This window comes from Mesoplodon densirostris, chromosome 10 (genome assembly GCF_025265405.1).
Source record: "Mesoplodon densirostris isolate mMesDen1 chromosome 10, mMesDen1 primary haplotype, whole genome shotgun sequence".
In the NCBI taxonomy this organism is placed as follows: Eukaryota; Metazoa; Chordata; class Mammalia; order Artiodactyla; family Ziphiidae; genus Mesoplodon; species Mesoplodon densirostris.
The window spans coordinates 3,526,680-3,542,345 of NC_082670.1; the positions used below are offsets into that span (position 1 = coordinate 3,526,680).

A 15,666-nucleotide genomic window follows, 5' to 3' on the forward strand; every position below is an offset into this window, starting at 1 on the left:
CAAAGCATACAAATCAAAATAATGAAAGTATAAAGTAAACAGTTATTAATGTCACCTATCTTCTCTTTTCGCCCCTAAAAGAAAGCGTATTGGAGAAAATGTGCTGAGAAGTCACAGCCTAAGGAACATAATCAGAAAACTGAAAGAAGCAGCCAACCTTGGTAAGAGCCACAAACAGGTGCGTGGAAAGCTGATAATAAGCATTTAATTTACTTATAAATATTATCATAAGCAAACACTGAGCTAATTTTCAGAAATGGAGCAGTAGACGTAGTTAAGGGTTAGATGCTGGCGTCAGGCTGCCTGGTGGCCCTAGAGCTTCTTAACTTCTCTGTGCCATGGTTTTCTCATCTGTAAAATGGGATGAGAGCACCTGCCTCGCAGGGCAGTTAACGTGGGCATTTACTGAACACATATAATGTGCATCAGCAGAGTGCCTCCTAGATACTGAGCACTCAAAGATCTATTACTGTTATGATTTCTGCCTTTTTATTAACTCAAAGAGGAAATGTACTGTTTGCTGACAGAGAAGCTAATAGGCAGAGGCACTACTTATTGCCCATAATAAAGAATAATTTGGTTATATGGGTTAAATGTTAACCCACGTTTAATATGGTATCTGTTCATGAAGCCAGGAATGAGAAACCCTGTAAAATGAATTCCTCTCCACAGCTTCTTTCTTCTGTGTCTTTTCCTGATTTTAAATTGAACCTTGGTTTAATTCAGTTGGGTGAACTCTTAGCAGTGGTCACTATTTGTCAAATATTTTACTTTGGGCCCAATCTTTTACCATATATAATATATACGCATTTCCCTCTGATTTCAATTTTAATTCAAATTGTATCGTAAGGTGGGAGTCCTAGAAATCTTTGAAAAGATGATGTACATGACAATCATTTGGAATCCAGTGGGAGAATCAGGACAAGATTCAAATATGATGATATCTGGCCTCCAAGTACTGGAGAATGAGACCCCCAAGTTCAGGTCAGGAACTCCTGATCCCACCCTGCTCAAAGCAGGTCAATTAACTGGTCATTTAACACACAGAATGTGACAGAAGACTGTTAATTTCTGCCTTTGAGCAGAAACTTCCACCTACAAAGGTTAGGTAGCCTAGCATCTAGACTTCCATTTGCTATTTTTATGGGAAGATTATTAGTAAAAACTAGATCTGACCATATGCCTAAGCTCATTGAAAGCAATCCAGTAAAAGATGAGCCAAAGAGTTAAGGACCCTAATATACGGTCCTATTCGTGGAGAAAATACCTCTAAACAAAACCAGGAATCTCTTCAGTGGTAAAAACCATATGTTCCCTGCAAGGCTGTATGTACATTAGCAAATTTTACTGCCACAAAAGCAAAAGTCACTCTAAGAATCTGATAACCCTAAGAGGTGGTTATTAGTTCTACAGTAAAAGTTCTAAGATAAGCGTTCATCACATTTTTGTTTATAAGGATAAAAACTGGAAATATTCTAGGGTTCCAGTGTCAGGGACTGGTTAAATTAGATAAGTTAAATAACCCAAATGTTAGCACTGCTTATCTGAGTGGTGAGATAAGGAGTGACTTTTAAATGAACTCTTTTCTTTGTACTTTTCCATATTTTCCAAAATTTTATTTCCTACTATGACATATATTACGACTGTAGTAGGAAGGAAAATTAAAATCTATATAATTCAATGGTGAACGTGACTTCTCTGAGCTTTGGTTTTCTTATCTGCAAAGGAGGGAGTGAACGCAGAATAACGCCTGAAAGTTCTTCCTTATTCTAGATTTATAAATTCCAGGATTCATTTACTTGGAAAAAATGATCAAATAACTCACTTGCATAACCTCCAAAGCAGCTATTTTTTGCCCCCTGCTAACAAGCTTTGAAGGTTCCTGACTATTTTAGAGTAAAAATGAACAAGTGTTGTGTAACAGGATTAGAGCACAGAGCCAAAAGAGCTGGGGCAATGTTTACAACAACATTCGTGTTTAGGAAAATTCAAGTTAATAGTAAAGGAAAAATAAAACACGCCATATTAGACTAATTCTTTGGGGAAAATTTAAATTTGGTCCATTCTACCACAAACCATATGTAATCTGTTTACTACTAGCAACAATAAAGGAGAATTCAGAGGATCTCCTTTTTACTTGTATAACTTCATACATTTCTGGGAGCTGACTTACCCTGTCGGTCGCATACACGATATCAAATAGCCCGAGAATGGTGACGGAGATTCCCACAGCTGGTCCGTTTACCACTGCAACCAGGGGCTTCGGAAAATCTATAAAACAGTCGACAAAATCCCTACAGACGTGGAAATATAAAAGCATGTTTAAATATGCCACAGTAGCATCACTGAAGTATGCAGGCGAGACAGGGTGAGTCTGGAACGTGCCTTTCTGGCCAGGCTGGGGAGTCTCCCGTCGCCCAGCAGTGCCTCTCTGCTCTGCCACCTCCCCGGCCTCTCGCACCAGGTTCCGCCCATCTGAACGGCACTTGAGGGAAACTCGCAGAGTCCCACAGGTCAGCCTTGGTTCAAATCCTGTGTTCTAGGCATTCGGTCAGGGACGTAAGCCAGCTGTAGACTCAGAGGCTAGGGTGGCCGCCAGCACGTGCTGCGGTTATCACAGCTCAGTGGGCACCAGAGACGCAGCGGGGACTAATGAGGCGGGAGGAGACGCCTTCACGCCCTCTGTGTTTCCCGAGACCATTTCAAGTCTCCTATGAGCGGCGATCGTGGCAGTCAGGGCTTCCTCTGGCCAGAGGAGAAGCTGCTGAATTCCTCTGCCTCAATATGGGAGAAGTTAATTTGTAGCGATAGTTGACTTGTATGCTTTCCCATCCAATGTGGTGTAGGGAGGCCAGGAGAACGGGTAACAGAAGTTACAGTGATGGAGCAAATGCCCCCTGATAGAAGTTTGGAGAATTATGCTTGCCTAAAGTCACAGCCGATTACACGGAGCCTAAGAAGTACTTATTTTACTTAGGCGCAGCTCAAGACCACACTGGTAAGGATAAGCCCCCCGGGATGAGACAGACGTGCTCTCACCTCAGCAAAACGGCCCCGCTTCTGGCTTTCTCCTCCACTCCACCAGGGGGGATATCCGTGAAGTTGGTCAGGTCATTCCCACTACAGTAGTAGTCCCCATTGCCTGTAAACAAAATCCATGGATCCACCACTCATTCACTCTACAGCAGTCACTGGGCATCTTGTATGTGCCAGGCTCTGTACCAAGCTCCGGAAATACACTGGTGGACCAGCTGGGGTCCTGCCCTAATTGACAGACTAGGAAGTCAGCTGGACCTTGATTTAAAGACACATGAATAACTGTAGGCAATGCAACTATGATGATGCAAAGGGACACGAGGACAGGAGAGCAGGCAACGGGGCTCTGCTCTCACCTGGGGGTTCAAGGAGGGACTCTGCTAAGGCGGGAATGACTGGACTGAGATCTGAAGGACACGGGCAGGGGTAGATGGCAAGAGGGTGGGGGAGTGTTCTCCAGCGGTGACAGCATGTGCAAAGGCTCTGGGTGGGGGGGACCCAGCGTAGGATGGGCTGAGAGAAACAGATGCCTTTAATTTTCTTTTTTCAGTCCAGACAGATAAATTAGAAAACAGAATTTAGGAAATCTATATAACATGAATTAGACAGGCACGTCTAACTGATATAATTGTAACTCTATACCTTAAAAATCAAGAATGAACTTTTAATTTAAAAAATTTTTTTATTTGAAACATTTTTTCATTACTATTATTTTTTTGGCTGCACCGTGTGGCATGCGGGATCTTAGTTCCCCGACCAGGGATCGAACTGGTGGCCCCTGCATTGGGGACACGGAATCTCAGCCACTGGACCACCAGGGAAGTCCCTGAACTTACTTTTTAAGTGTTCCTAGATGATATAAAATATTGGCCATTTTTTTGATTCTTAATCTTCAAGGCAGAGATTTCAATATATAGCTAATATACACGAAATTTTAATAGATTCTAAAAAAAGTAAAATTAGTAAAACCAAGCATTTCTGATTATAATACAATAAACTAGGAATTGATAACAGAAATGGAAAACCAAAAAAAAAAAAATCCTTTCTGGAAATTAAAGGACCTACTATTACAACATTTAGATCAAAAAGGAACTAGAAAACGAAAGTGAAGGATATATAGAAAATCACTATAGGAAAAGCACTATTTATCAAAACCTAATCTTTCAGTTTTCTCACCTGTAAGATACGAGTAATAATAGGGCCTAACCTCACAGGGTTATTGCAAGAAAGCTTAGAAAAGTTAAGAATCAAAAAGCTATCAGATGAATTAAAATGCTTAGACCAGTGCTCAGCAAACAGGAAGTATGATATAAACGTTAGCCGTTATTACTATTACGAAACCCAGCAACTTCACTTCTAAGAATATAGCCTTTGGATATTTTTGCACATTCGCTGCAAGACATATGTCCAAGGATACCCTTGCAGCATGATTTTAATAGCAAAAGACTAAGTACAGTCTCCCCATTCATCAATAGAGGAATGATGAAATAAATTATGGAATCCCCAAACTTTCATACTTTGTAGTCCTGCAGAGAAAAACTTAGATGTATACATGCTGACAGAGAACAATTTTTCGGGATATGCTATTAGGAGAAGGTGGGTATAGTATGTATGTACTACATGCTTCCTTTTCTGTTTACAAGAGGCGGGGTGCACATACGTACACAAATAGGCAGTTTCTGGAAGGCTCAAGAAAAGCTGAGTTTTTCTAGGAAGCAAGACTGCGGTTCCAAGGAGAGTGAGAATTCAGTTTTGTTATATGCTATTTCATAGTCTGGATTTTTTAAAAAACCATGTGCCTGTATTATACTTTTAGTTTAAAAAATTTTTATGTATATGTATAGCTGATTGACTTCATTATAGAGCAGAAACTAACACACCATTGTAAAGCAATTATACTCCAATAAAGATGTTAAAAAATTTTTAATTAAAAAACCAGAAAACATTCTTCTCCTGTATCAAGCCAACGCCACCTCTAGACGGATTTTGTTGTCTCCATTCTCCGAGGTGTATTTGTGAAATACAAGGCCCATGCTCAACTCTTCCCTTTCCTTCACCCCCTCTCATCAGCTATTAGGTATCTCTCTTTCTCCCCATCTCCCTTTTTTACTGAAAGCTCTCTGATATCTCTATATAATATTATATATTTTACAAATTTTAATGAAAATTAAAAGAAAATAAAATCACTGTGGGAATTCCCTGGTGGTCTAATGGTTAGGACTCCGCACTTTCACTGCCAAGGGTGCAGGTTCAATCCCTGGTTGGGGAACTAAGATCCCGCAAGTTGCATGGTGTGGCCAAAATAGAAAATAAATAAAATAAAATAAAATCAGTCCTGCTTCCACTGCATCAACACACAGTAACAGCTCCCGTCTCCCAAGTACCTGCTGTGAGCCCTGCCCTGCACTGTCTTGTGCCACCACCTCGATCATTCTGTGGGGTTAGGAAGACACTGTCTTCTCCGTTCAGGAAGCAGAGGTCGCCCACAGGTAGTAAGGAATGAAGCCCGGATTTAAACTCCAGTTGATCTGAGTCCTGACCCTCAGCTTGCACCACTACACGCAGTGCCCCTTCCAAGTTCAATGACCTCCATTCTCCGAGTTCTCATCAGCCCAGGCCCAGGAGCATCCATCATATTTTCCACTTATTATCACAGTGCTGATATAATTGCTAATGCTTTTTATTATATCTTAAACGTTTGCTATACTGTTGGTTTTTAGACTTGTCATTTTTAATACTTGTACAGTATATAGTCTATTGGATGTTCTATAATGTGCTTTATAATTCTGTCATGCAGCATATTTACAATGTTTTAACTTGTTCACAATTATAAGTAATGCTGCAAAGATTATCTTTCTTGCATAAGACCTTTCCTTTTTCTTGGATAATTTCCCTAAAATAAATTCCCAAAAGTGGAATTCCTGTATCAAAGTATATGAACATTTTACATATTGTCAAATGCCCTTTCCTTAGCTACTTACACTTTTTATAGCCATTACGCTGCTGTCAGCAGGGGAGCAGAGGCATTTACTCTACCAAAACCTTGTCAAAATTGGGTATGACGGGCTTCCCTGGTGGCGCAGTGGTTGAGAGTCCACCTGCCGATGCAGGGGACACGGGTTCGTGCCCCAGTCTGGGAAGATCCCACATGCCGCGGAGCGGCTGGGCCCGTGAGCCATGGCCACTGAGCCTGCGCGTCTGGAGCCTGTGCTCCGCAACGGGAGAGGCCACAACAGTGAGAGGCCCGCTTACCGCAAAAAAAAAAAAAAAAAAAAAAAAAAAATTGGGTATGACATGAAATTTTGCTAATTCATTTAAGTATAAAGTGGTATCTCATCATTTTGATTTCTGTTTGTGCTTATTAATCTGGTTGCATTTTCCTTGTTTCTTTAATGCCTGGACTTTCTCATATAAATTATCTGTTCATTTTACTCACCCGTTTATCTAATAGGTCTTAGTACTTTTCTTACCAATTTGTATCTGCTTTTTACGTGATAAAGGTATCAATCCCGTGTCTATCATATTTTTTATGTATTTAAGAATTAGAGTATCTTAGCACTAGGAAAGATATTAGAGCTTATTTACTCAATTTCCTACCTAGGTGAAAATCCCCCCAAACAGAAATTTAACCAAGAAATCTAAGAAAATGTCTCACCTGTTAAAACAGTTATGGCTGAATCATCCTTGCTTGCAGCCTCAAGTGCAACCATGATGTCGTGATACATCTGCGTGAAAAGGGGAAGATGAGGAAAAGAAGAAAACTCTGAAGACGATGACCATCACCAGGGGCTTCACTGAACACCAGTCTGCAAGCCCAGCCTCTGCAAAGTGCCTAACACTTATGTTGGCTGTATTTATAGAACCTAAAAGGCGGCCCGGAAGACTGAAAGGACTTTCATTCCTTTTATGATTACGTGGTGTGTATTCTGTACCAAGTGCTATGTCGAAGATGCTGGGGAATATATCCATGTTTTTCCCCCAAAATGAACGAGTAAGACACAGTCCTTGGGCTTTTGCAATTAATAGACGGGGACAGATCTAAGATGGGTGGAGAGTACAAAGCAGCAGAAAGCTCAGAGGAGCTGCCGGTACTTTTCTGGGGTGGGCAGGATGGGGCGGGGAGCAGAGAAGATTTCCAGGAGGCAGTTTTTCATTTGGGATGTCAGGAGAGAGCATGAGTGTGGCAGGCAGTCTGGGAGTGCTGTGGAGAGTGAAAGGCTGGACTCCGTCAAGAACAGCGGGCCCAATGTTTCAAATCAGCAACGTCTCTGAAACTCTTGGACGTGTAGCTGTCATAGCTTTCAAGGCATTTAAAACGGGTGCAGTTTCTACCTTAGATGAGAGAATGGTGAAGAGGGCTAACATTTACAGATACACATCCTTTACTGAAAAAACAGACGCATGGACTTTACATAATGTATGAATGGAGGTGAAATCATTTCTACTGAGGGAGGGAATGAGGAAGTAGCTCCATTATGACTACCGGGATGGTGATGCAGCATGACAGGGCATCTGGGAAGAGCCAGGCTTAAGGGATGGATAGATCACGGCTTCAACTTAGATCTTCCTGGTTATTAGTCATGTGAGTTGCAGCAAATAAGTACTTAACCTAATTATTTTATTGTTTGGCAGCAATAATGGCAGAGGCTCCTTGTGGGAATTAAACCTCTGCGTGGAAAGTACTGACACACACGTGCCACTCTGTAAAGAGTAGTTATTACTATTACTACCATGGATATATAAGAATGAGTCAGTGGGCTTCCCTGGTGGCACAGTGGTTGAGAGTCCGCCTGCCGATGCAGGGGACACGGGTTCGTGCCCCGGTCCGGGAAGATCCCACATGCCGCAGAGCAGCTGGGCCCGTGAGCCATGGCCGCTGAGCCTGCGCGTCCGGAGCCTGTGCTCCGCAACGGGAGAGGCCACAACAGTGAGAGGCCCGCGTACCGCAAAAATAGAAAAAAAAAAAAAAAAAAAAAGTCAGGAGAAAAGGAAAAAGTTTTGAGACTCGAATGCTTTGTTAACTGCATAGTGCATATCCAACTTCATGGAATCCTTATTTAAGACTATTTTAAGGTAGTGTGCTTTCTCTACTACAATAGAGGTGATATGTCCAATGAAAAGGGGATACAGCCCTTTTGAATTTTACTCCCAGCTCAGCACCAAGTATCCAATTAATTCTCTCCTTTTTTCGTCAAGGGGAAAGGGCTGAAGTGGCTATTTTTTCCTTAAACTTCAGTTTATTTTTTTTAAATGAGGTATAACTGACATATGTTTGTTTCGGGTGTATATCATCATGATTTAATATTTGTATACATTGTAAAATGACTGCAATAAGCCAACGGCCATCGACACACATTGTTAAAATGTTTTCTCTTTGTGGTAAGACATTTTAAGATTTATTGTCTTAGCAACTTTCAGACACGGAAAACAGTATTATAGTCACTGTGCTGTACAGTATATCCCTGTGACATATTCATTTTATAACTGGAAGTTTGTACGTTTTGACCCCCTTCACCCCACACCTATGACAACCGCCCATCTGCTGTTCTCTGTATTTATAAGTGAGATCGTACGGTATTTGCCTTTCTCTAAGCTACGTCGCTTAGCATAATGCCCTCAAGGGCCATCCACACTGTCACAAATGGCAAGATCTCACAATTTTTTATGGCCGAACAGTGCTCCACTGTGTGTACGTACCATGTTTTCTTTGTCCATCTTCCATCGATGGACGCTTAGGCTGCGGAAGTGGTTATTTTTATTATCGTTCTAGTTCAATGACTGATTCAAAGACTAACAGTGCCCTTGTGAAGCAGCTCATTTCAAGCGGACCTGGGTTATGATCTATTTAAGTTCTTCTCTCCCTTTCCTCTACTTGTACAAACTAAAGCTCCGTGTAAGTACATCAGTACTCACTCTCCAGTCTACGTGACATGAAGAGACGTCCAGGGAGCGTCTATGCCAACCTCAGAGAAGCTCTCTGCATCGTCTCTTACAGTGACGTGTGTTTCATTTATAGTCACATCATTTATCTGTGTTTCCATCATCAGAAAAGCTGCAGTGCCTTCTGGGCATGTAGAACCTACCTGAAGCTCACAAATGCTAAATAATGAATGTCCCACTCTGCTGTATGAAGTAGCCACAATTATTAATCGTCTCTATAAATCAAACAAGAGCTCTCACAGAAACAGGAAGGATGCTGACACACTATAGTTTTTGAGTGAAACAGAAGAAGAAAAGAAAAGCAGGACGGACTCTTAGGGCAGGTCTTGTTACCTGAGTGGTGAGTGCATTTTTTTTGTCGGGCCGGTTCAATGTGATGGTTGTGATGCCATCTTGGGAGGTCACCACCAGGGCGTCACTTCCTGGTTGCTTCCTGTCTGCTGCAGGTGTCACCTGGCTGGAGGACTCAGATGAAGCACTCAAACTGGACACCAAGTCCACGTAGTTCTGCCTGGCGGTTTCCTGAAGAGAGATGACAATTTCAGCCCGTGGTCAATGAACAAGCATTTTGAGAAACTTCCTGTGCTAATAAGTACACCTGGCAATGAAGAAAGAATAGAGATTCTGGTTCGGTAGAGGGATCTCAAGATCTAGAAGGCTCATCTGTAATGGCTTAATAATGAGAAGCAACCCCTTCCTTTAGCAGCACAGCAAATGGAATGAGAGCAGAATGATAAGTAAACGTACCTTGGGCAGACTGCCAAGAGCATTCCAAGCATCCCACTTGGCCTTATTGATAAAGTCAAGCACACCTGGTTTGGGCACATTACAAGGTCCTTCAGTGGCCTGTGAAAAGGAGAGGGGCAATTATTGGGCAAACGCCCATGCAAACTGGACTCTTAAATAGTTAAGACCCATAAGATGCACGCTAGCGTGAATGCACCTTCCCCTCCCAAGGTACATAAATTGATTTGAATGTCCTTCTCCCTTTGATGCTGTTGCTAAAAATGCACAAGCAAGAGAGAAAAGACTGGAGGGACAAAATATGCTATTGGCTATCAGTCCCTAAAATAAGTTATAACTGCCTGTGCATGAAAATAATGCAAGATTAGGGTTTTGGGAAAGTATTGAATACTTTTTAAAAAATCATCATCGTTCATTAGTTTTACAGTGATGGTCACATTCTTCACACATGATCAAAATCTTCAAGCAAACAATCTTCAAAGGTAACTCGCCCACAAACATTTAGAACACACAGTGTATACTGAAAGCCCATTCAAAAGAAACACCCTCCCCAACCCAGTTCCATGGCAGATATCTGATAACTGAGCACCACAGCTGCAGCTGCATACGAGGGGGCAGGGGTGGGGTCACCAGAGCCGCTGGCCCTTGGGACACTTAACTGAAGGACACGCGAGCAGAAAGCAAAAAGCAACTAAAGTTTACTTGTTTGAGGGTAGGCACACTGAGTGTTTTGAGATGAAAAAAAATATGCACTCAGTTATTTTCAGAGATGGCAATTTAAAACTCCATTTAATAACCATGTTTTTCCATTTCATAATATAACTAGCTAAAAGGGGAAAGAAGAAAGAGGCTTTGAAAACCAAAGGCAGCAAAGGAGGCTAAGACTCTCCAAAGAAAAAGAGATAAGACTCACGTTGCAAGGGTTGGCCACTTGAGAAATTAGAGGCAATGCAGGCCGTAAGACTGCCCCCCTCCACTTCTGACACCAAGTGCAAGACTGGGGGGCTCCCGAGACCACCCTCGGGTTCAATAATCTGCTAGAATGCCTCACAGAATGCACTGAAGGCTGTTGTACTCTTGGTTACCAGTTACTAGGGGGAAAGTATATGGATTAAGATCAGCAAGGGAGAATGCAGAGGGTGGGATCTGGGGAAGGTGTGTGGGGGACACCCCAGCCCACTGCCAGCCGGCCACCGGGGAGTCAGGACAGCGCACTCTTCCAGTCCCAGGCTGATGCGTGACAGCACACAGAGTACTGCCCACGAGGGAAGCTCATGCAAGCCTCAGTGTTCAGAGTTTTCATTGGGGCTCCACCACCTCGGCATGGTTAGAGTGTAATCGCAGCCCCTACTCTAAAGACCACTGTTAGCCTCTCCAGGCAAACAAAGACACTTCTATCACTCTTGGCATTTCAAGGGCTTAGAAATTACCTCCCAGAAGCCCAGGGCAAAGGTCAGACCTCTTTGGGGGCAAAGTTAAATTCTTTACTATACACACCAGTATGAAAGTAAGAGAGGCTCATATGCGTCACAGGAAGAGAAAAATAGAAAACACACAGGAACCCAGAGGGGCTGACTTCCCAGGACATTTTTCAGACATTGTAACCTAAAAACTTGAGTTTTAAAATTTTGTAATAAAAAATCTCAAACATGTACAAAAGTAGAATACTGTAATGAACTCCCAATCTTCATCACCCAAATTCAGTAACTCTCATTTTTGCCACACTTGCTTCATCCATCCTTTTCTTTCCTTGTTTGCTTCATTATTTTAGAGAATGCCAAACACCGTACTATTTTACCCCTAGGTACTTAGTATGCATTCCTAAAAAAAAAAAAAAAAATCAACATTTTCTTCTACAACCATGATGCCATTAAGAATAATTCCTAGGTAACATTTAATACTCAGTTCCTAATCAAATTTCCCCAATTGTCTCAAGACCACTTTTTCAGCTGATTTATTTTAATTAGTGGCCAAGTAAGATCTACACCTTTGGTTGTTATATCTTTTAAGTCTCTTTTACTCTGGAGTGGTCCTGAGGAGTTACTGTTTGCCTTAATAATATTTTGAAGTCTAATATAATAAATTCTCATGTATACACTCTTGGTAGGAAAGGCAGCAACACAAACCCTAAAAGCATGAAGGCTGCATTTTAGTACAACACACAGCATGTCTGTCTGAGGACCTATCTGCTCAAAATGTCTTTATATCGCACCTTAGGCATTTACCTGCTTATACAGTGCATAGAGTTTTAGCTTCACTTCATTTCCTGGATCCTTCTTCAGGAGTTTCACCTGATTCATGGCGTTTTCAAAGTCCTTCTGGCTGGCTCTCATTGCTGGGCCACACAAGTGCAGCTGAAGTGCCGGGAAACGAGTGACCTGCAGAGGACTGCAAACAGGCAGGCTGACTGCTCACCATTCCCAGCCCTTACACGCCAAAATGCTACGTTTCTCCAGAAACAGTTTCCCTATACGTCCCCAGCCACCTGGCTGTGAATGGTTAGTGGTTTCCAAAACTGTCCCGAGATAAGAAATCAGTACAGAAGCTAACGGAAGTAATGTAGCCTTCAAATTAAACAGAGAAAAAGCAGCCAGAAGCCGGGGAGCCGTGGGATTGTGCCACAGGCAGGAAGTCAGTAGAGGCCTGTGGGATGGAGGAGAGCTGGAGTGCTGCGCCACTTGCGTACAACTGAAGTGAAAGCAGAGACCCAAAAAGTTGTTTTTAGAAGTGAAGTGGTTTTGTCGTAAGAATGATGTGAGCTGTGTCAGGTTGACATCTCATCTTCCTGGTTGGTAGTCACTCGGAGCTCAGCGTCTGAGGGGTCCTGCAGGGGACGTATCGATAAGAGCAGATGAAGTGACTATATCATCTGCTATAAATCCCCAGAGTTTATGAGGACCGTCTGAGAGTTTCAGTCTGGGCAAGGCTCCCCTCTGCCGATCCAAATAGCTCTCCAAGACCTTGGGGCACTAGGTCCTGCCGTGGTAAAGGGGACTCTTCAATCAGCAGTGGTGAAAGCCACGTAGCAGCCACCGAAGCATCAGCCTGCCTGGCCACACCAGCAAACTGCTCCAGCATCAAGGGACTTGTATTTGGGGGCTGGCAGCTGGGCATCAGCTCTTGGATGGCAAAGTCAAAACTCTTTACTGGCTCATGAAGAGGCATTATCCTGCATGCTACTGGCTTGTGAAATCATTATTATGCCCGCAGTGAACCTGTGTTAAATAAACAGTGGCAAAGACAATCTCAGTCTCTGAGTTTAATATGTCTGCCCCACCCCCAGACAAAATAAAGATACTGAGACCAAGGGGGTAAAGTACAAAGAATTCAGTCATTTGGGTCCCAAGGTCCAGAAACAGCCTCTGCAGTTGAAACTGAGTCCCCCTAAAACCGAGTTTCCTTACCGAGTTTGTGAGTCATCCCTCTGTCCAAAACTTTATTACCTTTCTTGTCCCCTCTGACCTCAATCCTGGGCTAACTGAGCACTAATCAACCAGAGTCAGATGACTAAAATTGCTGCTGTCGATAACATCGTTTCTGTACTAAAACTGCTATTATAGACATCATTGTTAACGTGCAGACTCAGGTTGTTTCTGCAGAGCAGGATGAGCTCACAGACCCCTGTGCCATGGACCACCTGGCCAGAGAGTTATAAACCAGAGACATCCAATGATTAATAAATGTCACAAGAGGATAATTAACTTAAGCTTCTTTGTTCTTCCCCTCAAAAAAAAAAAAAAAAAAAAAGCCTGTTACACAAAGATCAATTTGGAGTGGACCTGAGGCTTGTCCTCCCACTCCCTTGCTTAGTGCCCTGCAATAAATCCTTACTTTGCTGCAAACTCCTGCTGTCAGAATTTGGTTTTCTGCCCCTCAGGCACATCAGCCCTTTGCTCAGTCACATAGTCACTGATCAGCAAAGTATAAACTTTTATCAGGTCAATTCCTTACTCTCTGCTCAGCAAGCATGTGTGTCCCAGCACACACACACACAGGTGAAAGGAGGGGAAAATGAAGATGTAAGAAATGTTCAGAGGAGAGATGAGCAGTTGCTGGCATTCCAGATAGAGAACACTTCTTTCTCAGGCAGGTGGAGGACCTACCTGGGGGAAATCTACCTGCCTTGGATGCTAGGCTGTGAAGCCTGCTGAGCAGACACACTCAACCCTCACCCAGAGATGTCTAATGAGCCAGATGCAGAGCAGAGACAGCAAGCGCTACCAGGTAAGTAACTTTTTAAGCACACACAGTAAGCAGAGGGGAGGGGGAAGCATCAATGCACAGCAGTGAGGTCACAAACAAACAATGGATGTTCACAATAACGACCCTGATAAAGTTAATGGCATCAAAGATGATTACAATACTAGTTACAAATAAAGCCCAAATCTAACAAATGTATCACCTCCTCTGCAATAATGTAACTTTCAGAGTAAGTTCAAACCTTGAATTAGCCTCATTCAGTAAAATTAGCCTTCTATGAGTTTTACATGAAATAATTGAATCCGTTTTTTTTTTTTCCAAAAAGGGAAAAACTCTGCATCTTACATGAATTTGGCACCTGGCAAGTTACAAGCAGAAAATGAAAGGAAATCTTAGAATGTACATAAAGGGCGAAATGTGCAAGTTCTCACAAAATATGGTGCAAACTTATTTATTTTAAAATAGAGTTTTTAAAAAATTACAAAACACGACCGCTTAGTATATAAAATCGGGAAAATCATAACTCCACCCCCGAAGGCAACCGGCACGTTCCAGGGTTTTCCCCTTGCCGGTCCACAGCCCGGTTCTGGTTTCCACGTGGCCCGGCTGTGCATCCCGCCACCATCACTAGGCAGGACGTTCTCCACGAAGCAGACGGGTCACCCCCACCTGACCGCGGGGCGCGCTCCCACGGCGGGCACGAGCCCGCAGGGCCGCTCACGCGACCCCCCACTCAGCAAAGCATCTCCGAGCCCGGCGGTGGGGGCGGGCGGGGACGCGCGCGGGGAGACCCAGCTCCGGCCGTCCTGACCCTCCGGCCCAGAGAAGGGCGAGCGGGAGAGGGACACCTGACGTCACGCTCTGCTGGAAGCCCACAAACCCTGCTGCTACCGAGACGCGATGACAGACAGCGCGCCCCCCGCAAGCACGGCGGCGTCCGAGGGCGACCTTGGGCCCGGGCTCGGCACTTACCTGCTGAGAGCGACCGAGCACCACCGCCGCGCCAGCCTTCCGGCCGCTCCAGCCATGGCTTCCCCTGGGCGTGGGCGGGACGGCGGGCGGGGCGGTGGGGGTGGGGACTGACTCCCGGACGGGGCCGGGACACCATAGGTCTGAGCCGGGCCGGGCCGGGGCGGGGCCTGAACGCGATAGGTTGGAGCGGGGACAGGGGCGGGGCCTGATCCCGGGGAGGGCGGGCAGGGGAGGGGCCTGAAGGCGACTGGTTGCGGCGGGGCCGGGGGCGGGGCCCTCTTGGGGGGGCGGGGCCAGGAGTGATAGGTTGGAGTGGCCGGGGCGGGGCCGGGGGCGGGAGGAGCGTGGCTCTGCCCGACGACCCTGCGGGGCTGGCGGGAGTGCCGGCTGACCCGGCGTTAGAGGTCGGAGGTGGGGAGGCAGCCGAGGGCGTGTGAAAGGCACGTGTTCGCTCCGCAACGTGAGTGGCTCGAAGACCCAGTAGACGGGGGGAGTCAGACGTTCTCTGTCGAACAGTTTAAACCCAGCTTTTCAGGTCAATCACCGTCTCAGGGTGTTTTTGAGTTCTGCCAAAGCATTTAACAAACTGTTTTTATGGGGAAGAAACCCTGAGAGTTGGAAGGGCCTTTGTCGCCTCGTCCAGGTTCCGGAGGAAAAAATTCCGATTTTTAGATGAAGGGAGTTGACACCTGCGGACCAGCTAGAGCGAGCCAGACTCACTGTTATCCTCTGAGCAGCCCTGCAGGGAAAATGCTGTCGCCCTGTTTTGCTGAT

At 44.4% G+C, this 15,666-nt stretch overlaps 1 protein-coding gene across 2 annotated transcripts in view; it reads right to left on the reverse strand.

Moving 5' to 3' along the window:
- ECI2 (enoyl-CoA delta isomerase 2) overlaps positions 1–14,973 on the reverse strand; it is a 21,300-nt gene extending 6,327 nt beyond the window's left edge. The window contains exons 1-7 of one of the 2 annotated variants that reach the window (XM_060110786.1): positions 14,893–14,973; positions 11,946–12,935; positions 9,724–9,822; positions 9,310–9,498; positions 6,692–6,761; positions 3,040–3,142; positions 2,174–2,294 (exon numbers count right to left, since the gene is read on the reverse strand). In XM_060110786.1, the coding sequence (XP_059966769.1) occupies positions 2,174–2,294; positions 3,040–3,142; positions 6,692–6,761; positions 9,310–9,498; positions 9,724–9,822; positions 11,946–12,053 (690 nt within the window). In that variant the 5' untranslated portion in view covers positions 12,054–12,935; positions 14,893–14,973. The remainder of the gene's footprint in view (positions 1–2,173; positions 2,295–3,039; positions 3,143–6,691; positions 6,762–9,309; positions 9,499–9,723; positions 9,823–11,945; positions 12,936–14,892) is intronic. The other variant, XM_060110785.1, reaches the window with a different exon arrangement.
- Positions 14,974–15,666: the final 693 nt, after the last annotated feature.